Consider the following 25,314-nt stretch of genomic DNA (forward strand, 5'->3'; position numbering starts at 1 on the left):
ATTAAAACAATAAGAACACATCCGTTCTGAACAACATCTATAGCACGGCATCTTTAAGCGGGAACCTCCTCCACACAAAAAAAGTGCATCTGGTTTGAAGTAAATTTTATAAACTAAAAAAAACCCCAAACCAATCAATACAATGTGCAGGAAAACCCTCCCTCTCTGGCTCACCGATACACACGCTTGCGCAAGGAAGGGTCTTTTCTGCCCCCCCTCCCCCGGCACAAGCTCCAGATTAACAGGGGTCTACAGAGAGAGGTGTGTGTGTGGGATCTCGCTCCAGCGAGCAACCTAATCCTTTGGAAACAGGCAAGAGGGAGAAGGTGGAGCTAGGGAAAGGAGGGCGGGAGCAGTGGGCAGAGTTAAACTGTCACGCTTGGGAAGCCAGGTCAGACCAGCCTGGGCTCTGTGGAGGCGACAGTCGGACCTTGCTTGCTCTTGGAGCCGTTCAGACACAAGACACGGGTCAAGAAGGCACGTCTCTAGGCGGCGCTCGCTGTCCGTGGTGCTGAACGGAGCCCTGCTCAAGTCAGGGGGCTCTTGAGCCCTTCGGAGCTGTCCGCAGCCTGCCGGTGCTGAAACCCACTGGATTCCGGAACAGATTCCGGAACACATTCCCTATTTCCCCAAGCAGGCGCATCAATGGGAACCGGGCAAGAGGCGCATCTGCCCCGGGAGAAGATGCTGATTTAAACCCGACCGACAGCTGAGCTTCCACCAAGCCGGCTAACCCTCTCCGTTCGCCCCTTCGCCGCCTCCGGGGTCTTCCGTCGCAGGAAAACTCTCTCCGACCCAACCCACACCGCAGGCATGGCTTTCATGGTGAAGTCGGTGGTCGGGGGGCAACTGAAGAACCTCACGGGGGGACTCGGAGGAGGGGAAGAGAAAGGAGAAAGCGAGAAGACCCCCGCGGAGGCGCACGGGATGACGAGGGAAGAGTATGAAGAATATCAGAAGCAGCTGGTGGAAGAGAAGTAAGTACTGAGTAAGAACGGGAACCCTGTTGCTTTGGGGGATAGATCAGGACTTTTTGGGATGCAGCTGTTGCTGAGCTGATGTAGGGCGGACCGAGAAAAGGGAACTGAAAAAGTGCACGTTTCCTAACCCCCTTCCCCCTCTTTCTGGGACAGCAATTTATGAGCACTCCCCAGGTGCTACAATCAATCAATCAATCAATCAATCAATCAATCAATCAATCAATCAATCAATCAATCAATCAATCAATCAATCAATCAATCAATCAATCAATCAATCAATCAATCAATGAGACCATTATTAGGGATCAATAGTACAAGCTAAGTCACAGACCAAAAACATTTGAACTCTATCAGTTCATCAATACGTTGGTCAAAAATTCAGCTACCCGCTCTATTTTCTCAGCTGACCAATTGCCCAAAATGGGGTAGGGTTTATTTTTATTAGAGCCATCTTAATTCATATTTATTGTATTTTAAATTGATTGTGCTCTATCTGTACTGTACACCGCCCTGAGCCCTCCGGGGGAGGGCGGTCTATAAATCCAATAAATAATAATCATCATCATAATAAAAGTAAATGTACCCAAGATATTGTAGGGCAATCCCTTACATGAGAGGGTGATATACTGGAGAAATCAGGTGTATTATAGTCATGTTTGGGGCAAATGCATAACATATGGTTCAGCAAATGTATTGTCGAAGGCTTCTCACGTGTCAGATATTCGACTATGTGTAGGATTTTTCAGTTAGGTTTATCTGGTGGGTCTTGAACAAGACCCACCAGACCACGGCCACAGAGCCTGGAAAACCCACCACAACCAAATGTTCTACAGTTTCAGTAGAGGTGCTATAAAAAGGTGATAGATTTCACCTCGTTGTTGAATAAGGTGTACTTAAATGCATAGCCGACCAAAGAGAGTCAAGGTAAGTGGGTGACATCTTTATTTCATATCTCAGTTGTGCCACCCTACTGCGGTCAAGGGACCTGTCTGTCATTCCCGTATTTATGTGAAGATCTCAGAATATGGGTGGTTTGCTTACAGCCAATATGTCCATCCTAAGTCCAGAAAGTGCACCTCCATATAAGTTAGCACAAGGCTATGCAAAGGTCTGATATATCTGCCTGATACATGGTTTAACCCCCTCGTCCCCTTTCCAAACTAGCCTTCCTGAAAGCAGGAAGGATGCACAAATGTCAAAACACCCACAGAGGCATATACAAAGGCATATAGCTGGCACGCCACATAGCAACGTTCTGTTCCCATCTGAAAGGAACAGTCTGTTGCGGTATTGCTGTCTCAGAAGGGTAAGCAGTTGGTCTGAAGAGCTGGGTTCAAGTCCAGGAGTATCGTAAAGAGCGACAAGGTTTTCGGAATGTGAGCGTTCACGAATCAAAACTCCCTTGTCACATGCAATACCACAGAAATTGTCCTAAGAGACAGAGACATGCAGAATATGACAGAGCAGATTGGGTTTCTTCTACCAAGACATCCAGTAATCCACGCCTAGCACAGAAATAGGGCAACTGTTCAAAAATGAAAAATAGCTCCAAGCACCGTCTGTGTAAAAATACACTATCTCTGCTCGGAGCCATTTCTGTGCACGGTGCAGACCTTAATTCTTCCTTTAAAAAAAAAAACCCATGCAGATATAAGAATCTGGGTTACAAAATGCAAACAGTGGAAGTTGAACTTTCCATTTGAAGCCCCAACTTGGTGCCTGACAAAGGGAGTTTTGACTCTTGAAAGCTCATATCCCCAAAATCTTGTCGGTCCTCAAGGGGCTACTGAAGAGACTCTGCCTTGTCTTGCTTTCTAAAAATAATAATAGGGAAAGTAGAAGTGGACACAATGCATTTACATTTGTTGCGGAAAGCGGGGAATGCCGGTACAGCATTTTAATGAACCCCTAATCTTTTAATCTGCTTTTGCTGAGCGATGGAATTGTTTTCTCGGGGGGCGGGCTACCGCTTATTTCCTCCGAGAAGTTTAGATTTATGATTTATAGTTTTCAATTCCCGGATTTGACAGGGGGCAGGGGTGAAGCCAGATTATTTAGGGCTGCGCTTACGGTTTCCAATATGTTGTTGCATTCCTGCAATGGAATTCTTGAAATGTATTGCAATAGTTTCCTCACTACTTTCCTGGCTGATTGATTCCAGACTTTATGTTGAGCGGAATCCCATAGCTTTCTTGTAGAAAGAACGGGATATTCTATCTATCTATCTATCTATCTATCTATCTATCTATCTATCTATCTATCTATCTATCTATCTATCTATCTATCTATCTATCTATCTATCTATCTATCTATCTATCTATCTATCTATCTATCTATCTATCTATCTATCTATCTATCTATCCATCTATCCATCCATCCATCCATCTACCCATCCATCCATCCATCCATCCATCCATCCACCCATCCACCCACCTACCCACCCACCCATCCACCCATCTACCCATCTACCCATCCATCCATCTACCCATCCATCTACCCATCCATCCATCTACCCATCCATCCATCCATCCATCCATCCATCCATCCATCCATCCATCCATCCATCCATCCATCCATCCATCCATCCATCCATCCATCCATCCATCCATCCATCCATCCATCCATCCACTATCCATCCATCCATCCATCCATCCATCCATCCATCCATCCATCCATCCATCCATCCATCCATCCATCCATCCATCCATCCATCCATCCATCCCTCCCTCCCTCCCTCCCTCCCTCCCTCCCTACCTACCTACCTACCTACCTACCTACACAAAAAAGTCTGTGCTGCTCAGAAGAGCGGAAATAATTACTGCAACCACCAAAACCAGCTGCGCTTCCAGCCAATGTAGTGTAGTGGTTAGTGTTGGAATGGGATCTGGGAGGTGCTGGTACGAATCCCCCTCTGCTATGGAAGCTTGTTGGATGACCTAGGGCCAGTCACACACAGCCTAGCCTTCCTCACAGGGCTGTTGTGAGGATACGACAGAGGAGAAAAGGACGCGAGCCGCTTCGAATCCTTATTGGAGAGAAAAGCGGGGCATAAATGGAGCAGATGCAACTCTTCTCCTAGATTTGCTCGAGAGAGCTAAGCCTAACTGAATGACCACCAAAGGAATGAAAACTCTCATTAGAAATGGGCAGAGAAGAGGGAAACACACGTCTCTCCTTGGGCAAGACAAAACAGATTTCACAGGAATATGTTCAGTGGCACACATATTTCCAGAGACTAGGGCCAGGAGTCATGGGTTCAAGGTGAAGGAAAAGAGATTCCACCAAAACATCAGGAAAAACTTCCTGACTGTCAGGGCTGTTCGACAGTGGAATGCACTACCTCGGAGTGTGGTGGAGTCTCCTTCTTTGGAGGTTTTGAAAGAGAGGCTGGATGGCCATCTGTCAGGAGTGCTTTGATTGTGTGTTCCTGCATTGCAGGGGGTTGGACTTGATGGCCTTTGAGGGGTCTCTTCCAACTCTATGATTCTATGGTACTACATAATGTAGGTCTCCAGCAGGTGACTGCATAAGATAACAGAAAGGATTCTTCTTAAAGATCATGTACTCGTTGTAAGCAGGTGCGTGTCCTAGACAGGTCAGTCCTAAACAGAGTTACACCCTTCTAAGGCCGTTGAAATAAAAGGGTTTTGAAGGCCATAACTCTGCTTTAGGGCTGTACCGTCATTATACAGAATTAAACTGGCCGTAATTCCAAATAAACAACCTGAGAATGGAAGGTGGTCACAATGGGGAATTCACCCCGTTCAGCGTTAGGCTAAGGTCTGTAATGCACTGTCCTCTGGAGCTGAGTTGGGTGACCGTGGTCAGAAAGTACCATGTTTTCTCTGCCCTCGTAGCCAATCCCTTTGGGTACCTCACTAATAAACACCCATTTTTCCTTCCCCCTGTGTTTTGTGCAGAATGGAACGAGACGCCCAGTTTGCCCAGCGCAAAGCTGAGAGGGCGACGCTGCGGACCCACTTCCGAGACAAATACCGTCTGCCTAAGGTACGTCTGGGGCCTTCATTGTGAGGGTGAGAGGAAGGGGTCTTGCCAGATTTCAATAGGGGTAGCCCAACATAGCTCAGGCTTGCCCAATCTTTTCAGAACTTGGGAGCTACGCAGGGTCGGCCCTGGTTAAGGTCTGGTGTCAAGCCCTGGATCTGCGACCAACATCGGACTCAGTGGTTTCAATCAAAAGCCTTTGTTGACAGACGACAGCGTGGTCATAGAAGAAGCCAGTTCTAAGAACTGGCTCTCCCAAGCATGCTTTTATGCCCACTGGTATGGCCCCTTCTTCCCTTCCCCCAGAGGGATCAAAGCAAAGCAACACAGAACAGAACAGGAATGCCAGAGCTGTTAGATTTCAAGGCAGTGTGAAGAGATATCAGAACAAACTGGCACTTGGGCGCATTCTAAATTACTGCACGTTACAAAGCACAAACAGAGTGGGAAACTGAAGGTAAAGTGAGACCCATCAACATGACAGAAAACGGAACCCCTTGGGTGGGACACCACCAAAGAAGTCCAGAGTCACTATGCACAGTTGTCCGCCTTGACTTCAATGGTCCAAGATGATTTGATCTTGTCAGATCTTGCGAGCTAAGCAGAGTGGTCCTGGTTGGTATTTGAATGGGAGACCCCCAAGGAAGTCCAGGAGAACCTCCATGGTTGAACCTCCAGAGGAGCTGGTTGGCCACTGTGTGAGACAGGATGCTGGACTAGATGGACCACTGGTCTGATCCAGCAGGGCTCTTCTGATGTTCTTATGAAGGCCTTAAACTCTATGCCCTGTTGTTGGACTTCCAGAAGAACTAGTTGGCCTCTGTGTGAGACAGGATGCTGGACTAGATGGACCACTGGTCTGGTCCAGCAGGACTCTTCTGATGTCCTTATGAAGGTATTGGCTTCTATGCATAGGCAGGGAATAGCAAACCACCTCTAGTTGTCTGCCCTCACTTGCCCTCACTGCCCTCAAGCTGGCTTGATCTTGTCAGATCTTGCGAGCTAAGTGGAGTTGGTCCTGGTTGGTATTTGAATGGGAGACCCCCAAGGAAGTCCAGGAGAACCTCCATAGTTGAACCTCCAGAGGAACTGGTTGACCACTGTATGAGGCAAGATGCTGGACTAGATGGACCACTGATCTGATCCAGCAGGAGTATTCTGCTGTTCTTATGAAGGTCTGAGCTTCTATACCCTATTGTTGAACCTCCAGAGGAACTGGTTGGTGTGAGACAGGATGCTGGACTAGATGGACCACTGGTCTGATCCAGCAGGAGTATTCTGATGTTCTTATGAAGGTCTGGGCTTCTGTAACCTATTGTAAGACTTCCAGAAGAACTGGTTGGCCTCTGTGTGAGACGGGATGCTGGACTAGATGGACCACTGGTTGGATCCAGCAGAACTCTTCTGATGTCCTTATGAAGGTCTGGGCTTCTATGCATAGGCAGGGAATGGCAAACCACCTCTAGTTGTCTGCTCTGACTCGGATGGCCCAAGCTAACTTGATCTTGCCAGATCTTGCAAGCCAAGCAGAGTTCGACCTGGTTGGTATTTGAATGGGAGACCCCCAGGGCTGCTATGCAGAGGCAGGCAATGACAAACCACCTCTGAATGACTCTTGCCTTGCAAACTATCCCAAGATCGCCATACGTTGGCTATGATTTGGTGGCACTATGATTTGATGGCCACCAGTCATATGTGTTAGTGCTGAACAATAGCTAGATACCGCAGCATACAACAGTGCGTTTTTGTGTTATAAAAGGGGAGGACTGCATACTTTTAGGCTAAAAAGGTGGAGTAGTGCACAGAGAGCGTCTCCTGAGTGGGGAGAGGGAAGAACATAAGAACATAAGGAAGAGCCTGCTGGATCAGACCAGAGTCCATCTCGTCCAGCAGTCTGCTACTCGCAGTGGCCCACCAGGTGCCTTTGGGAGCTCACCTGCAGGAGGTGAAAGCAATGGCCTTCTGCTGCTGCTGCTGCTCCCGAGCACCTGGTCTGCGAAGGCATTTGCAATCTCAGATCAAGGAGGATCAAGATTGGTAGCCATAGATCAACTTCTCCTCCATAAATCTGTCCAAGCCCTTTTTAAAGCTACCCAGGTTAGTGGCCATCACCACCTCCTGTGGCAGCATATTCCAAACACCAATCACGTGTTGTGCGAATAAATGTTTCCTTTTATTAGTCCTTATTCTTCCCCACAGCATTTTCAATGGATGCCCCCTGGTTTTAGTATTGTGAGAAAGAGAGAAAAAATTCTCTCTGTCAACATTTTCTACCCCATGCAGAATTCTATAGGCTTCAATCATATCCCTCCTCAGACATCTCTTCTCCAAACTAAAGAGTCCCAAACGCTGCAGCCTCTCCTCATAAGGAAGGTGCTCCAATCCTTCAATCATCCTCGTTGCCCTTCTCTGCACTTTTTCTATCTCTTCGATATCCTTTTTGAGATGTGGCGACCAGAACTGAACACAGTACTCCAAGTGCGGTCGCACCACGGCTTTATATAAGGGCATGACAATCCTTGCAGTTTTATTCTCAACTCCTTTCCTAATTATCCCCAGCATAGAGTTTGCCTTTTTCACAGCTGCCATGCATTGAGTTGACATTCCCATGGAACTATCAGGAAACGGACCGCGGAAGGCGTTTGCCGTGTTCCGAGGCTTCCGGGTCCAAACCTCGCTCATTTATCAAGAAGATGTATCTGCTGCCAACTCTAGCAGCCAACTGGAGGCGATCCAGCGAGTAAAAACAATACAGTAAAAATCATTTTTTAAAAAAAGTCACCCTAAGAATGATCAACGATCAAACGAGGCAGGGGCATCCATCAGCTGAAAACTGCTCAATCCCACTTAGATTCCAAGCTCCGGCTATTGATGCATACACTACTTACCCCGTGGCTGTTAGCTTTGCAGTGAGTTTTTCCCATGATCTTTTGTTTACACGGGGATTCTCCTCCTGCAAAGTATCCCTATCCACCGTTTTGCCCATTAAACCATGTCAATTTCATGTCAATTTCATAATTAAAATAAAATGTTTTTCTTAAGCGCTTCTGATTGCTCCACAATGGGGCAGGGTGGCGAGAGCTACAAGGAAAGGTGAGGAGGGGCAAGAAAATCTGAAGAAAGCTTAACGCATGCCAATCTCCCTGGCTTTATCTGCAAAGCAGTGGTGGGATCCAAAAATTTTAGTAACAGGTTCCCATGGTGGTGGGATTCAAACAGTGGCATAGCGCCAGTGGGGCTGGGTGGGGCACGACAGGGGCGTGGCCGGGCATTCCGGGGGCGGGGCATTAATAATTTCCCTGTTACTGTAAAAAACTCTTACTGTAAAAAAAAAGTTCCTAATTTCCAGCTGGTATCTTTCTGTCCATAATTTAAACTCATTATAGCAAGTCCTATCGTCTGCTGCCAACAGAAACAATTACTTCTCCTCTAATGGACTGCCTGTCAAATACTTAATACTTTCAAATACTTCATTTTGTTTCTAGAAATCAAAAGAAGGAGACTTTCCTTCAACAAGGAACTTGACCATATTTCTAAAACATGTTTTTAAAACAGCCCAACAGGGAGAATTATCCCGTTTTCTACCTTCGCTAACCACCACATAGGAAACAACAGGACTTTATGATTTTTGGACCTAATGGAATTTCTAACGGAAAAGCAGACCCAATTCGTGACCCCCTCTCGGCACACACAAATAATTAGTAACCCACTCTCGGGAACTGGTGACAACCTGCTGGATCCCACCTCTGATGCAAAGGGACAGAAAAAGTCACGCTTTCTGATCTTCTAGCAAAAAGCGAAGCATTAAAAACAATGTTAAGAGACCCGAAGGTTGCAGTCTATAGGACTGCCTGCTCTGGGTTGCGAAATTCCTGGTGATTTCAGGGTGGAACTTGTGGAGGGTGGGGTTTGTAGGGGGGATGGACCCGAGTTGGGTATAATGCCATCGAGTCCACTCTCGAAAGCTTTAAAAGGGCATCAGACAGATCCGTGGAGTGTAGGTTTATCAGTGGCTGCTAGCCGTGGGAACTAAAGGGAGCTTCCACATTTTGTAGCAACCTAGTGCCAGGAGATAACCTGAGAGGAAGGCCTGGATCTCTGTGCCCTTCTGGTGAACCTCCAGGGAAACTGGTTGACCACTATGGGGGCAGGTTGCTAGACTAGATGGACCACTGGCCTGATCCAGCAGGGCTTTTCTTATGCTCTATGAAGGCCTCGGCCTCTATGCCCTATTGCTGGACCTCCAGAGGAACTGGTTGGCCACTGTGTGAGGCAAGATGCTGGACTAGATGGACCAGTGGTTTGATCCAGCAGGAATCTTCTGATGTTCTTCTGAAGGTCTGGCTCTAGGCAATTATATTGTTGTCCCAGAGAACCAAACAATACTGTGAGGTAAGATACACTAGGATAATGCTACCATCCCAGGAATCTTCTGGATGTCTCCTTCTGAAGGTTCAATAAGCACCCTATTATTGGACCTACAGAGGAACTGGTTGGTGTGAGATAGGATGCTGGACTAGATGGACCAGTGGTTTGATCCAGCAGGAGTCTTCTGATGTTCTTCTGAAGGTCTGGGCTTCTATACCCTATTGTTGAACCTCCTGAGGAACTGCTTGGCCACTGTGTGAGGCAAGATGCTGGACTAGATGGACCAGTGGTTGGATCCAGCAGAAGTCTTCTGATGTTCTTCTGAAGGTCTGGGCTTCTATACCCTATTGTTGAACCTCCAGAGGAACTGGTTGGTGTGAGATAGGATGCTGGACTAGATGGATCACTGGTCTGATGCAGCAGGAGTCTTCTGATGTTCTTCTGAAGGTCTGGGCTTCTATACCCTATTGTTGAACCTCCAGAGGAACTGGTTGGTGTGAGATAGGATGCTGGACTAGATGGATCACTGGTCTGATGCAGCAGGAGTCTTCTGATGTTCTTCTGAAGGTCTGGGCTTCTGTAACCTATTGTTGAACCTCCAGAGGAACTGGTTGGCCTCTGTGTGAGGCAAGATGCTGGACTAGATGGACCAGTGGTTTGATCCGGCAGGAGTCTTCTGATGTTCTTCTGAAGGTCTGGGCTTCTGTAACCTATTGTAGGACTTCCAGAGGAACTGGTTGGCCTCTGTGTGAGACAGGATGCTGGACTAGATGGACCTCTGGTCTGATCCAGCAGGGTTCCTCTTATGTTCTTACGCCTTATTTTCAGGGGATGTGGCTCATTTTCGGATATCACCGCCCAAAAAGTTCATAGGTGCCCTTCAGTCCTCTAGATCTCCATATATCAGGAAGCTGTATGATAACTGTATCACACAGTGAGATTGCGATCTGGGTGCACACATCCTAAATATTTTACCAACATGGAACAGCAAAGGAGGGGGATCCCTTTCCAGCATTTCAACCTAAGTTGCGTTGACAAGGCAGACAACGTGCAAAGGGAGAATCAGAGCAAAAATGAAATATTGGCCTTTAGACATGTGGCACGTCGTGAGGCTGAAAAAAGCAGACATGCAAACGAGAGAGAGAGAGAGAGAGAGAGAGAGAGAGAGAGAGAGAGAGAGAGAGAGAGAGAGAGAGAGATATTCTTGTCAAGATCTGTCATGCTGATCGCAGAGCCAAAATCTTGGCTGAGGACGAGAGAATTTGCTTCCCAGCGCAGCAATATGGAGCGCTTCACAACAATTCAGCGTCGCATTTGTTCAGGTGTCGCCAAGTTTCTTTGTTGCTTTGTTATTTATTTTTTAAAAAAATGTTTAAAAGTCGCCCCCCCCCCAGGCAACAGAGACGGAAGTCGAGAGTTTGATTAAAAGCGGCATCAATCACAAGATGTTTAAAACATTAAAACATTGCAACAATCGGGAGGGAATTTTCAATCCATGACCCTAAGAGACCCCTGCCCCTAAAAGCCAACAGACTACAGAACCTCTGCAAATTCACCACATGGATTACTTAGCTCCGATCCGATGCTGTCATCTAGCATATCAATCATATTTTTTGCATATACTCTGTGCTTGGTTGTCTTTCTCTTCCACATTCAGGCAGCATTTCGCAGAGCTCCGAGCGAGGCACTAAGATGGGATAAATTTGGGTGCAGTCCCCACTTAACCTTGAAAGTCAATGGGTTGACATTAGGCCTACTGCACAAGGTTGTTGTGAGAATAATGCAGGGATGAGAGGAGTGTGTGCATGCCAGCCTTAGCGCCTTGAAGGAAGGGCAGGTAAAAATGTACTAGATCCGTTGTGGCGGACCGTTGGCACTCCAGATGTTATGGACTACAGTTCCCATCAGCCCCTGCCAGCATTGCCAATTGCCAGGGGCTGATGGGAATTGTAGTCCATAACATCTGGAGTGCCAAAGGTTCACCACCACTGTACTAGATGGATAGTTCAGGGTTATCCCTCTCCGTTTTGTTATTGGCCAAATCAACCTCTCAGGGCTGTTGTGCAAACAACACAGAGGAGAAGAGATTCATCTACATAAGTCCGTGCTCCTTAGAGAAGGGCAGGAATAAGATGAGACAGATACAAACTCCCATACAATTTGTGTTTGAACTGGTGTGGAAAAGGTTCTATAAAGGATCTTCTTAATGAATTCCCCCGTTTATTTTTTTAACTTCATTTGTGGTCTGTCTCACCAAGACACAAGGCAGATCGAACAGTCAAAAGACAATTCACTAAAAAGCAGTATAATGCCGCTGAAAATACATCACTACGGACAACACTGTACAAACAACAGCGTGATAAAACCAGATCGAAACAGATGATCGGCCTCCCTCTTAACACAGCAGCGTAGGTTCTGGACCACAGCGAATTTCCGCGACTGTCTACATCTTTTGCAACGCAACAGTCGGCTCCCTGGGCTGCAAATCCCAATTCAGCCAAGCATGGTTCCATATGCTTGACTCTAAGGCTGAGATTACCACACCTGTTAGTTGGTGTTATGCTAAAGGTCGCAAGTGAGATCCGTCACGGCAGAGCTATTAGGGAGTTCAACTGGAATGGGAGAGAGCCAGGCTCAAACCTCTGCCCTCCCTTAAGACTCCCTTAAGACTCTCTTTCTCAGCCTTGCCTCCCTCAAAGGGCTGTTGTGAGGCTCCCATGGAGGAGAAGAACCACACATATGGCGTGGGATTTGCAGCTGGCTTTTGACAAGTTGCCACCCCATTGGGTTTTGAAGGCAAGGGGCATTCAGAAGTGTTTCCCCATTCTCTCTGTAACAACCCTGGACTTCCTTACTTATTTTTTATTTTATTCTTCCATTTATATCCCGCCCTCCCCCCGTAGGGATAAACAACAATACATCAATAAAACAACAAAACATCAATAATCATAACGTCACCATAACAGCGATAATCATAACCTCGGATAAGCAACATGAATAAACATCAGTAATCATAATTTATTTTATTCTTCCATTTATATCCCGCCCCGCCCCCCGTAGGGATAAACAACAATACATTAATAAAACAACAAAACATCAATAATCATAACGTCACCATAACAGCGATATAAAGCCGTGGTGCGACCGCACTTGGAGTACTGTGTCCAGTTCTGGTCGCCGCATCTCAAAAAGGATATTGAGGAGATAGAAAAAGTGCAGAGAAGGGCAACGAGGATGATTGAGGGACTGGAGCACCTTCCCTATGAGGAGAGGCTGCAGCGTTTGGGACTCTTTAGTTTGGAGAGAGACGGGCTGAGGGGGATAATGATTGAAGTCTATAAAATTATGCATGGGGTAGAAAATGTTGACAGCGAGAAATTTTTCTCTCTTTCTCACAATACTAGAACCAGGGGGCATCCATTGAAAATGCTGGGGGGAAGAATTAGGACTAATCAAAGGAAACACTTCTTCACGCAACGTGTGATTGGTGTTTGGAATATGCTGCCACAGGAGGTGGTGATGGCCACTCACCTGGATAGCTTTAAAAGGGGCTTGGACAGATTTATGGAGGAGAAGTCGATTTATGGCTACCAATCTTGATCCTCTTTGATCTGAGATTGCAAATGCCTTAACAGTCCAGGTGCTCGGGAGCAGCAGCAGCAGAAGGCCATTGCTTTCACCTCCTGCACGTGAGCTCCCAAAGGCACCTGGTGGGCCACTGCGAGTAGCAGAGAGCTGGACTAGATGGACTCTGGTCTGATCCAGCTGGCTCGTTCTTATGTTCTTATGTTCTTATGATAATCATAACCTCGGATAAGCAACATGAATAAACACCAGTAATCATAACATCACAGTAATGGCATAAACGACAATAATCGTAACGTCGTCATTAGGCAATATGGATAAACATCAATAATCCCACTGTTATAAATGAGCACAGGATTCGGCATCGACAGCGTCAATAGTCACAACCTCGTAACAAGGAACATAAATAAACGCCAATAATCATGGGATCGCTAGTAAACGACAAGAATAACGAGAGATAGCAGCTCCTCCCTTCGACACCGCAACCTGCAAAAATATAGATAAAGACCCAAGACTAACCCTCTAAACCAAGCGCAGCAGCGTTAGTGTAGTAAACGTAGCCTAGTAACTAACCTAAAATACAGAAACTTAAGCCTAAGGAGCAGCAGTGGCTTAGGAGGTTAAGAGCTCATGTATCTAATCTGGAGGAACCGGGTTTGATTCCCAGCTCTGCCGCCTGAGCTGCGGAGGCTTATCTGGGGATTTCAGATTAGCCTGTACACTCCCACACACGCCAGCTGGGTGACCTTGGGCTAGTCACAGCTTCTCGGAGCTCTCTCGGCCCCACCCACCTCCCAGGGTGTTTGTTGTGAGGGGGGAAGGGCAAGGAGATTGTCAGCCCCTTTGAGTCTCCTGCAGGAGAGAAAGGGGGGATATTAATCCAAACTCTTCTTCTTCTAATGCATCATCAATCCGTACCTAACACTAGCTCTACAAAAAAACTATAAGAAGAAGAGTTGGATTTATATCCCCCTCTGTCTCTCCTATAAGGAGACTCAAAGGGACTTACAAACTCCTTTCCCTTTTCCCCGTCACAGGGATGTAGGTAGGGGGGGGGGTTTCACAGTTTCAAACCCCTCCCATTACATGTCCGGCTTGCTTGAAACAATGCATGGAACGGAACAGCCAGAAAGTCAGCTCGGTCACTGAACCCCCCCCCCCCCATAAAAAATCTATACTTACACCACCGCCCCCTCACAACAAACGCCCTGTGAGGTAGGTGGGGCTGAGAGAGCTCCGAGAAGCTGTGACTAGCCCAAGGTCACCCAGCTGGCGTGTGTGGGAGTGTACGGGCTAATCTGAATTCCCCAGCTAAGCCTCCACAGCTCAGGTGGCAGAGCGGGGAATCGAACCCGGTTCCTCCAGATTAGAGTGCACCACCGCTGCTCCTATATATAGACAATATCCCAACTACCTAAAAATACTAACATTATAACAGGAGCCCGACCAGTTTCTGCCCCAGATCTCAGCGTCTATTTGGTCTCCTATCCAAATGGTAACCAGGAGGATCAAACTCTGCTTAGCTTCCGAGATCTGACACAATCAAGCAAGGTCAGAACAAATTTCCTGCCCTGGACTAAAATATACTCATTCGATACAACAACAACAACAATACAACAACCTTTATTAGGCATATTAAAATAGGCTCCAGAGCATTACAGACATTTCTGATGTACAAATCAAAAGTACCTTCAAAACACAGTCAGATAAACTGTATCTAGCATTGGACGTTACTTGGAAAATTCTGTCATTTGTAAAAGAAATTTTTGCTACTTTTTCCAAGAGCACGGCCTCTGTGTTATTTAACAAAAGCTCCACAACAGAGCTGTCAGAGTCTCTTTCAGATTTGTCTAAGACCCGCCCAGGAGAGAAATTCCTAATCCCCACATATCTCGGATAGTCAAGTATAATGCGAGCAAGAGTCTCCACCTGGTTTTTACAGCGTGGACTCATTCGATACAACAGGTTGGAGAACAGGTTGGAGCATTTCCTCTCCAGAATAAACTATTTCCCCCAGACTCGTAAAGCAATCTGAGCTGATTAATCACATGTATGTTAACAGATTGATAAAGCGGTGACATCGAGATGCTCGTGCTTATGAATAAATGATAATCCCCGAGGAAGAAAAACATGTTCCTTTTTCTTTAAAAAATGAAGAAAATGCTGTCGGCATGTAGTGTCGCAGCTCCCTGCTTAGAAGAGGTAATTCTCGACGGCTAGATTGAAGAGAAAATACTTATTTAAGGTGCCGTCGCCATCTGCCATTTTCGTGAGCATCCGTTTGGGGATATTTGTGACGTTTCGACGGCGTTACAGCTCTTGCGACCCTTTGTACGATTCCAGAAATAAAAAAATAAAAACCCAAACAACAAATAAAGACGAAAATCAAAACAGGACCACCAGAATAAAGGCACATTTGGCCACAGAAACTACCCACAACAAAACTGGTAAAATGTATTTACAATTTTGAAACGTTTCATCTTTCAGTTATATTTTTATTTACCGTACGCTGGTCTATGCTGGTCTGAGAGCCAGCATGGTGTAGTGGCTAAGAGCAGGTGCACTCAAATCTGGAGGAACCGGGTTTGATTCCCCTCTCTGCCACTTGAGCTGTGGAGGCTTATCTGGTGAACTAGACTAGCTTGGGCACTCCAACAAATGCCAGCTGGGTGACCTTGGGCTAGTCACGGTTCTTTGGAGCTCTCTCTGCCCCACCCACCTCACAGGGGGTTTGTTGTGAGGGGGGAAAGGAGATTGTAAGCCCCTTTGAGTCTCATTTCAGTAGAGAAAGGGGGGGGTATAAATCCACATGCCGCCTCCTCCTCCTCCTCCTCCTCTTTCTTCTTCTTCTTCTTCTTCTTCTTCTTCTTCTTCTTCTTCTTCTGCTTCTGCTTCTGCTTCTGCTTCTGCTTCTGCTTCTGCTTCTTCTTTCTTCTTCCTCTTCCTCTTCCTCTTCCTCTTCCTCTTCCTCTTCCTCTTCCTCTTCTTCCTCTTCTTTCTCTTCCTCTTCTTCTTCCTCCTCCTCTTCCTCCTCTTCTTTCTCTTCTTCTTCCTCTTCTTCCTCTTCTTCCTCTTCTTCCTCTTCCTCTTCTTCTTCCTCCTCCTCTTCCTCCTCTTCTTTCTCTTCTTCTTCCTCTTCTTCTTCCTCTTCCTCTTCTTCCTCCTCCTCTTCTTCCTCCTCCTCTTCTTCCTCCTCTTCCTTTTCCTCCTCCTCTTCCTCTTCCTCTTCTATGGTCATAATAAAGATTGATCGATTGACTCTAACTTCTGTTTCTCTTCCCGTCCTCTAATGGACATCCCACCCGTTAGAACGAGAGCGATGACAACCAGATCCAATTGGTTGGGGGTGACGTGGAGCTCCCCAAAGAGTTGGCCAAGATGATCGAGCAGGACAACGAAGAAGAGGAGGAAAAGGACTCTGTTATCGGACAGCTCACCAACATCCAGAACCTGGACCTGGATTCGCTGAAGGATAAAGCTCAGGCCACGCTAGATGACCTGAAGCAAACGGCAGAGAAATGCATCCTCATGTGACCCGGCCAGACCTCGTTTGTAGGACCGACTCTTTCCTTCCCCAACGTAAACCTGTGGCTTTATGGGGCAGGGGGTGAGCCGTCAGCTCTCCGGAGGGAGGGAAAAGGGATAGTGAATGGGTTTATGGGCATGATCCAGCTGGCTCCCATTGAGTTAGTCTTCCTTCCCTCCTAGAGACGTCAACCCCTTTCCTTGACCCTGGGTCAAAATGTGTCTTTCCCCTCCCCTGTCTGTGAACATGAGGTGTATTTGCCAGTCTCAGGTTAAAGAGAGAATATTGTCTTCCCCGTTCAGCTCACCGCGCCCGTCCATCAAGATGTTCGACAAATAAGACTTCTCTTGTGTGGGCAAGACTTTTATCGCCTCAACAAAGGAAACGGAGAAGTGAGGGAGGGGGTCTCAAGATGACAGATCTGGTGGTTTGGGGGCAGAATTTGCTGTCTGACTTTCGTCGAAGGAATGGAAGGTCATTTCATCACTCTTAAGATGTATAGAGTCCTGACCAAGTGGTCTAGGATAGCCTGATCTCATCAAATCTCAGAAGCTGAGCAGGGTTGGATGGGAGACACACACACACACCCTCCCAGGAAGTTCAGGTTTGCTACACAAAGCATAGCAATGGCAAACTCCAAGTTTGTTTGTTCTGAGCTAGTCCAAGCTAGTCCAATCATGGAATCTCCTAGTCCAAGCTAGTCCAATCATGGAAACTCAGCCAAGTTCAGGAGACCACCAAGGAAGTCCAAGGTCATTAGACAGAAGCAGGCCATAGCAAACCATGTGTGTTTTGCCTCGAAAACCACAATGGGTCACCGTGTCGGCCGTGACTCGACAGGGCTTGTCTCCGCCACCAAGATGCGCAGGACGCTTAAAACGTTCGGAGCGCTTCGTGTGCTCTTTGACAATCCTCACGACAGTCTTGCGAGGGAGGGCAAGGTTGTGGCTGAGGTATGACTCGAACCGGGGGCCTGCCGCATTGCGCTCGTCCGCCCTCCGTCCATCCCTTCCTTGGAAAGCAAGCCATTCGGCCCACTGAGAAGGAAACGGGTGTCGCCAGTCCGTCGAAATGACAACTGTGTCTTCTTTGTGTCTTCCAAGATACCCACGGGGGTGAGGGAAGAGATTCGCTCCCTCCTTCTTCCCCCGCAGCTACAGAGCAATATGGAGAAGCGGAACCCCTAACTTTGCAATTTGTGCCATTTGCGCTGGCAAGGTTTGCGAAGGGGAGGCTCACGGGGCTGCCCCCATTTTGCAGGTGGGGAAAACTGAGGCCGGCCGTGCCGTCTAGCTGGCCCACTCTAGGTCGTGCAACAGGGCCTGAACGGAAGTCAGATGTCTCGGGGGGGGGGATGGCACCAGCCCCACGTGAGTGTCAGTCGCTGGGTGCCTTGGGTCCCATGGGGCTCAACGTCACCGCCATGTCTGACAAGACGATATATCCCCCCTACGTGTAACGAATGTGGCCATCATTCTGTATGTTGTGCTGTACTATGCAGTGTGGCTGTTTCTCCTCTGATGACCCCTATTCCTTGGTACTGTTGAGACTGGGGGAATAAATATCAAGAGTTCTCTATGCATTCCTTGGTCCTGCCTTTCTGTTCCGAAGAAGAAATGTATTGTATTGTCGAAGGCTTTCGCAGCCGGAATCACTGGGGTGCTGTGTGGTTTCCGGGCTGTACGGCCGTGTTCTGGCAGCATTCTCTCCTGACGTTTCGCCTGCATCTGTGGCTGGCCTCTTCAGAGGATCTGATGGTAGGAAAGCAAGTGGAGTATATGTACCTGTTGGAGTGCCAAGGGCGGCGGGAAGAACCATCGTCTGGTAACAAGTAAAAGGTGCAATTAGCAAGCTAGATTTTCATGTGTTGAGTGGGACCCACCCATTGACCTTGCTATCTTCATTGTTACTGACATGCTAATGGGTGAATCCCACTCTTGAACATCTAGCTTGCTAATTGCACCCTGTACTTGTTAACAGACAATGGTTCTTTCCCCCACCCTGGACACTCCAACAGGTACATATACTCCACTTGCTTTGCTACCATCAGATCCTCTGAAGATGCCAGCCACAGATGCAGGCAAAACGTCAGGGGAGAATACTGCCAGAACACGGCCATACAGCCCAGAAACCACAAGGCACCCCAAGAAATATATTGTTCTACTGCATTGCTTCCTCCCCTCCCCCTCTCCATTTCCCCCTTTTTTTCTCCATTCAAAAAAAACTCAGCAGGGATATACAGACATTCGCTCAGTAGTAGAACGTCTGGTTGGCATGTAGAAGGTCCCAGGATCAATTCCCAGCATCCCCAGTTGGAAAAACCAGGCAGCGAGTGATTCATAGAATCATAAAATCATAGAGTTGGAAGAGACCCCCAAGGGCCATCCAGTCCAACCCCCTGCAACGCAGGAACACGCAATCAAAGCACTCCTGACAGATGTTCATCCAGCCTCTGTTTAGAAACCTCCAAAGAAGGAGACTCCACCACACTCCGAGGTCATGCCTTCCACTATCAAACATCCCTTACTGTCAGGAAGTTTCCCCTCATGTTTAGGTGGAATCTCTTTTCCTTCCCCTTGAACCCATGACTCCTGGTGCTGGTCTCTGGAGCCGCAGAAAACCAGCTTGCTCCCTCACCAACATGACATCCCTTCAAATATCTCAACGTGGCTATCATGTCACCTCTTAACCTTCTCTTCACCAAACTAAACATCCCCAGTTCCCTTAGTCTCTCCTTGCAGGGCATGGATTCCAGACCTTTGACCATTTTGGTGGCCCTCCTCTGGACCTGTGGCATAGGAGGTTAAGAGCTCATGTATCTAATCTGGAGAAACCGGGTTTGATTCCCCGCTCTGCCGCCTGAGCTGTGGAGGCTTATCTGGGGAATTCAGATTAGCCTGTACACTCCCACACATGCTAGCTGGGTGACCTTGGGCTAGTCACAGCTTCTCGGAGCTCTCTCAGCCCCACCTACCTCACAGGGTGTTTGTTGTGAGGGGGGAAGGGCAAGGAGATTGTAAGCCCCTTTGAGTCTCCTGCAGGAGAGAAAGGGGGGGTATAAATCCAAACTCTTCTTCTCTTCTTGTCAATGTCCTTGAATTGCGGTACCCAGAACTGTAGTCAGTATTCCAGGTGAGGTCTAACCAATGCAGAATAGAGAGGTACAATGACGTCCCTCGATCTTGACACTGTACTTCGAAATACCTCTATCTGAGGCCCTAGGGAGCGGCTGCCAGTCAGAGTAAACAATACTGGCCTTGATAGGCTAACAGCTTGATCCAGCAGCTCTGTTCACATGTGTACTCACACATACACAAACACACACTGGAACGGCTACCTGGAACGACGTGGGGTTCCAATCACAAGTTCACCTGTATATGATTTCAGTGTAAGGTGAGAACGACTCAACGTATGCATAAAGGAAAATCGAGAGTACGCCATATATAGTTGGTAAGTGCGCTCAACGTAATATGTGAATTAGGCTAATATAAGGCAGTTTCTTGTGTTCAGTATACCCATATGCCAGCCCTTTGGGATTTCACATACTAAATGTTGCCAGAGACTTCCAGCCACCATATGAAAGGCCCCGAATCAGAGATCAGAGGATCCAGGATCCACAAAGATAGAAAATGTTAGCAGAGAGAAATTTCTCTCTCTTTCTCACGGTACTGAAACCAGGGGGCATCCATTGAAAATGCTGGGGGGAAGAATCAGGACTAATAAAAGGAAACGTTTCTTCACACAACACGTGATTGGTGTTTGGAATATGCTGCCACAGGAGGTGGTGATGGCCACTCACCTGGATAGCTTTAAAAGGGGCTTGGACAGATTTAGGGAGGAGAAGTCGATCTATGGCTACCAATCTTGATCCTCCTTGATCTGAGATTGCAAATGCCTTAGCAGACCAGGTGCTCAGGAGCAGCAGCAGCAGAAGGCCATTGCTTTCACCTCCTGCAGGTGAGCTCCCAAAGGCACCTGGTGGGCCACTGCGAGTAGCAGAGTGCTGGACGAGATGGACTCTGGTCTGATCCAGCAGGCTCTTTCTTGTGTTCTTATGTTCTTAAAGGTTTTCAAACCTATCCCTATGCCTGACAAAGGTTTTTTAAAAAATGGCTTTCCTGATATTTGCAGCAACACCAGACAAACCTTGGAAGAAATCCCAAACCGTGCATCCGTCAACGTTTCCCCAGAGCCGCTAGCGTGAAGGTTTCGATGCACCTGTCGTGAGCATGGGTTGGACAGTACCCATGACAACTGAGACAGACACACACACACACACACACACCCCACGCTTGGAACAGTTCTGGAGTTTTTAAAACCTGGTTACACACACCGACAGACGCCCTTTCTTTTTCTTGTCAAAAGAAATCAACACAACATCAACACTCTGCCTACCGAGAATATCCTTTTTGGTTAAGAATCGTTAGAAGAGCCCTGAATTGGACTGGGGTTTTTTTTTTTTCAGAAGTGGGGCCAAAACTTCCCGGCCATACTCCCAAACTAGCATTTGCAGGTAGACTGCCACTGAATATGGGTGTTCCTCCATCCCCTCTTCTCTTTCTTTTTCAGTGTTTCCCTATGGATTGAAAGACCCACATCTGTGGGTTTTATTTGAAGGACATTGTCAGGTGACATCAACAAGTGGGGCAGGGGGTTTCCTGTAAAAAGACTCACCCCACTTTGGCTCCAAAGGGCCCCACCCACCACTATTGCCAAGTTACTCATGGGGGATATGGGTTTCTACCACCACAAAGTTTAGGCCATAAAGGTTTCTGTTACTCTGAAGAAAGGGAACATCCCTGCCAGCGTGGTGCAGCGGTTAAGAGCAGGTGGATTCTAATCTGGAGGACCGGGTTCGATTCCCCACTCCTCCACCTGAGTGGCAGAGGCTTATCTGGTGAACCAGGTGTGTTTCCACACTCCTACATTCCTGCTGGGTGACCTTGGACTAGTCACAGTTCTTGGGAACTCTCTCAGCCCCACCTACCTCACAAGGTGTCTGTTGTGGGGAGAGGAAGGGAAAGGAGCTTGTAGGCCACCTTGAGTCTCCTTACAAGAGAGAAAGGTGAGGTAGAAATCCAAACTCCTCCTCCTCCTCCATCTGGAAACTGGGGAGGGTCTGTGGCTCAGTGGCAGAGCATGTAAAAGGTTCTGGGTTCAATCTCTGGCATTTCCAGTAATGATCAGGTTGTAGGGGATGCAAAACAACCTCGTTTGGCAACCAGGAGAGCAGCTGCCAGGCAGAGCAGGCAACACTGACTTTGATGGTGGTCAGATTCACGGCGAGGCGGTTTCCTGTGTTCACGTGTGATGTACCCATTTATTATAACAGGGATCAACGGAATCTACTTCTGCCACTTCCAAACCAATGGATCCAAAAGGGAAGGGGCATCACATGATAAGGCTCTCTCAGTGGTGAGGAAGAAGAAGGAGAAGGAGGAGGAGGAGGAGGAGAAGGAGGAGGAGGAGGAGGAGAAGGAGGAGAAGAAGGAGGAGGAGGAGGAGGAGGAGAAGGAGGAGAAGAAGGAGGAGGAGCACAAGAAGAAGGAGGAGGAGGAGAAGGAGGAGGAGGAGGAGAAGGAGGAGGAGGAGGAGGAGGAGAAGGAGGAGAAGGAGAAGGAGGAGGAGGAGAAGGAGAAGGAGAAGGAGAAGGAGGAGAAGGAGAAGGAGGAGGAGGAGAAGGAGGAGAAGAAGGAGGAGGAGCACAAGAAGAAGGAGGAGGAGGAGGAGGAGGAGAATAAGAATAAGAAGGAGGAGGAGGAGAAGGAGGAGGAGGAGGAGGAGGAAGAGAAGGAGGAGGAGCAGAAGAAGAAGAAGGAGAAGGAGGAGGAGAAGAATAAGAATAAGAAGAAGGAGGAGGAGGAGGAGAAGGAGAAAGAGAAGGAGGAGAAGGAGAAGGAGGAGGAGGAGGAGAAGGAGGAGAAGAAGGAGGAGGAGCACAAGAAGAAGAAGGAGGAGGAGGAGGAGGAGGAGAAGAATAAGAATAAGAAGGAGGAGGAGAAGGAGGAGGAGGAAGAGAAGGAGGAGGAGCAGAAGAAGAAGAAGGAGAATGAGGAGGAGGAGAAGGAGGAGGAGGAGGAGGAGGAGGAGGAGGAGGAGAAGAAGAAGAAGAAGAAGAAGGCTCTCTCAGTGGCGAGCGACGTCCAACCATCATGTCTTTCCCTCTTCCCACCAAGAGAGACCACCTCTATAGCTTTCTGTTCAGCGTATCTTTCCAGTTTAGGGTGAGCAACTCAACATGGCCTTTGGGGAACTGGCGAATTTTCTGTCCTAAAAATAGCCATGACCTCACTCCTCACCATGAATCACTCCTCAAACATCAGTGCAAAAATCCATCTCGGAACAGACCAGTACCCGACCTAAGGGCCTTTTCCAACATGACATTTTCTTCCGCAGTAAAGGGCTTGGAAAAGGATTCTCGGAGAGGCGTCTATTTGGGCAATATTTTGACAAGAGCCCAGACTTTGCAGGAAAGATCTGCGAGGAGAAGACAGCCAGGATTCAACACAGATCTTTCCCGCAAAGCCCGCAGGGATTTCAGCTCTGTCTTTCTGGAGGTGGGCCTCCCGGGAAATTGCAAAGGGTGACCAAGTCAACGGTGCAGGCTAACCTGATCTCACCAGATCTTGGAATCGAAGAAGAAGAAGAAGAAGAAGAAGAAGAGGAGGAGGAGGAGGAGGAGGAGGAGGAGGTGATTTGGATTTATATCCCCCCTTTCTCTCCTATAGGAGACTCAAAGGGGTTTACAATCTCCTATCCCCCCCACAACAAAGGTGGGTGGGGCTGAGAGAGCTCCAAAGAACTGTGACTAGCCTAAGGTCACTCAGCTGGCATGTGTTGGGAGTGCACAAGCTAATCTAGTTCACCAGATAAGCCTCCACATTTTATCTGGGGGGGGGAGGGGAAAGGAGATTGTTAGCCTTCTTGAGTCTCCTTACAGGAGAGAAAGGGGAGATATAAATCCAAACTCCTCCTCCTCCTCCTCCTCTTCCTCTTCTTAACACAGAAACTACAATACCCATTTGATTGTGCAGACCTGGGGAAAATGAGCTAAATCCCAAAATAATCACGAGGCCCTCTGGGGGCCTCAACACATCTATTGTATTGATTACGTTAATCCATTAAATTTAGCGTGATTAATTTTCACAGTGCCATGCAGAGGCTGTTAAAAACATAAGTCTCCGCAATCGTGGCAATATAGAGCAGAGGCTCTAGTTATCCAGGGGAAATTACGTACCCCCCTTTTGTGTCCTTGTCAGAGAGAATCGATTTCCGGCGGCACAACGGCTCATTTCTTGTGGCATCCTCTCGTGGATTCATTTACAAAATTTATACCCTGCCATTCTGTCCTCTTCAAAGCCATCAAGGCAGTTTAGAGACGAAGAAGATGCACAATGAAAAAGGGTCTCAAACCCCACGAAAGCCAAAACCACGAGAAAAGGGACACTTCTGGCTGTTGTGGGTTTTCTGGATTGCGTGGCCATGTCTGGTAGTTTTTGGTCCTCAGGTTTCGCCCGCGGCTACGGTTGGCATGAGGCATGTCACGGCAAGATGTAATTTTTTTTCCCCGTGGCACACTGTGGAGCGACTCATCACTCAGACAATTAAAACCAAAGGTAAAAACGTGCACAAGAAAAATATTAGAAAGCAATCAAAACACAGGGCAGGAAGGAACCCCAGACAAAGCAAAACAGCCAACTGCCAGGAGATGGCAGGAGGAGGAGACAGGTAAGTCCATCTAGGGAAAGAGGCGCAGAATTTTGGTGCCACGACTGAAAAGGCCATGTCCCAAGTTGCTACTCGCCTAATCTCTTCCAAGTTAGCACCCACTCCTCCACCTGAGTAGCGGAGGCTTATCTGGTGAACCAGATGTGTTTCCGCACTCCTGCCTTCCAGCTGGGTCACCTTGGGCTAGTCACAGTTCTCTCCGAACTCTCTCAGCCCCACCTGCCTAGCAAGGTGTCTGTTGTGGGGAGAGGATGGGAAAGGAGCTTGTAAACCACCTTGAGTCTCTTTACAGATAAAAATCCCAACTCCTCCTCCTCCTCCTCCTCCTCCTCCTCCTCCTCCTCCTTCTAGTTCAGTGATGGCGAACCTTTTCAAGACCGAGTGCCCAAATTGCAACCCAAAACCCACTTATTTATTGCAAAGTGCCAACATGGCAATTTAACCTGAATACTGAGGTTTTAGTTTAGAAAAAATGGTTGGCTCCGAGGCGCACGTTACTCGGGAGTAAGCTTAGTGGTAGTCGGTGGCTTTGCTTTGAAACAACCGTGCAACTCTTCCAACGAGTGAATCACGACCCTAGGAGGGTTTACTCAGAAGCAAGCCCCATTGCCAGCAACCGAGCTTACTCCCAAGTAAAGGATCGTGCTTTAGTTCTCTGCATGAAAATCAGTGAAGTTTAACAGTGCTTAACAGGGTTACCTACACTGCTTCCCCAAAACTAGGTCTTAGGTTTAATGCTAATAATCGAGCCCAGCAGCCCAGGCCAGCCTAGATGTGTGTGTGTTAATTATTAGGCAATCTGGTTTTTTATTGCACGTGCCCACAGAGAGGGCTCTGAGTGCCACCTCGTGCACCCGTGCCATAGGTTCGCCACCACTGTTCTAGTTACTTTCTGTCAAACCAATTTACTTTATAGGGGATCGGAGGATAATACGGTAAGCAGCGATTTGGGTTAAAAATGCTCTTGATAGAAGAAAAGTGAGACCCAGTACCAAATCCTGGCAGCAACATGGATATCTATATATATACACACATATTTAAAGGCTCTTTTCATTCCTCTTGTTTGTTTCTCTTGTTTTCCCCTAAAATAAAACACCACTCGACTCCAGATGTTTTATTCAC

The 25,314-nt window shown here is 47.6% G+C and overlaps 1 protein-coding gene and 1 long non-coding RNA gene across 2 annotated transcripts in view; one reads left to right on the forward strand and one right to left on the reverse strand.

Annotated features, from left to right (window-relative positions):
• Positions 1–378: 378 nt before the first annotated feature.
• CPLX3 (complexin 3) lies at positions 379–18,046 on the forward strand. The gene is made up of 3 exons (XM_048481827.1): positions 379–977; positions 4,901–4,988; positions 16,248–18,046. Exons 1-3 carry the CDS (start codon positions 814–816, stop codon positions 16,470–16,472), a joined length of 477 nt encoding a protein of 158 aa, XP_048337784.1. The 5' UTR covers positions 379–813; the 3' UTR covers positions 16,473–18,046.
• LOC125424516 overlaps positions 14,716–25,314 on the reverse strand; it is an 11,386-nt gene continuing 787 nt past the window's right edge. Inside the window, exons 2-3 of the long non-coding RNA XR_007243244.1 lie at positions 19,086–19,088; positions 14,716–14,886 (exon numbers count right to left, since the gene is read on the reverse strand). This is a non-coding gene — a long non-coding RNA (uncharacterized LOC125424516). The remainder of the gene's footprint in view (positions 14,887–19,085; positions 19,089–25,314) is intronic.

The sequence above is a fragment of the Sphaerodactylus townsendi genome, linkage group LG17, assembly GCF_021028975.2.
Source record: "Sphaerodactylus townsendi isolate TG3544 linkage group LG17, MPM_Stown_v2.3, whole genome shotgun sequence".
Classification (NCBI taxonomy): domain Eukaryota; kingdom Metazoa; phylum Chordata; class Lepidosauria; order Squamata; family Sphaerodactylidae; genus Sphaerodactylus; species Sphaerodactylus townsendi.

Bases quoted from the DNA above. Each gene is read 5' to 3' on its own strand.
- CPLX3 (XM_048481827.1), top strand. From the start codon at position 814: ATGGCTTTCATGGTGAAGTCGGTGGTCGGGGGGCAACTGAAGAACCTC. The intron at 978-4,900 runs GTAAGTACTGAG...TGTTTTGTGCAG, and splicing joins AAGCAGCTGGTGGAAGAGAA to AATGGAACGAGACGCCCAGT. The intron at 4,989-16,247 runs GTACGTCTGGGG...CCCACCCGTTAG, and splicing joins ACAAATACCGTCTGCCTAAG to AACGAGAGCGATGACAACCA.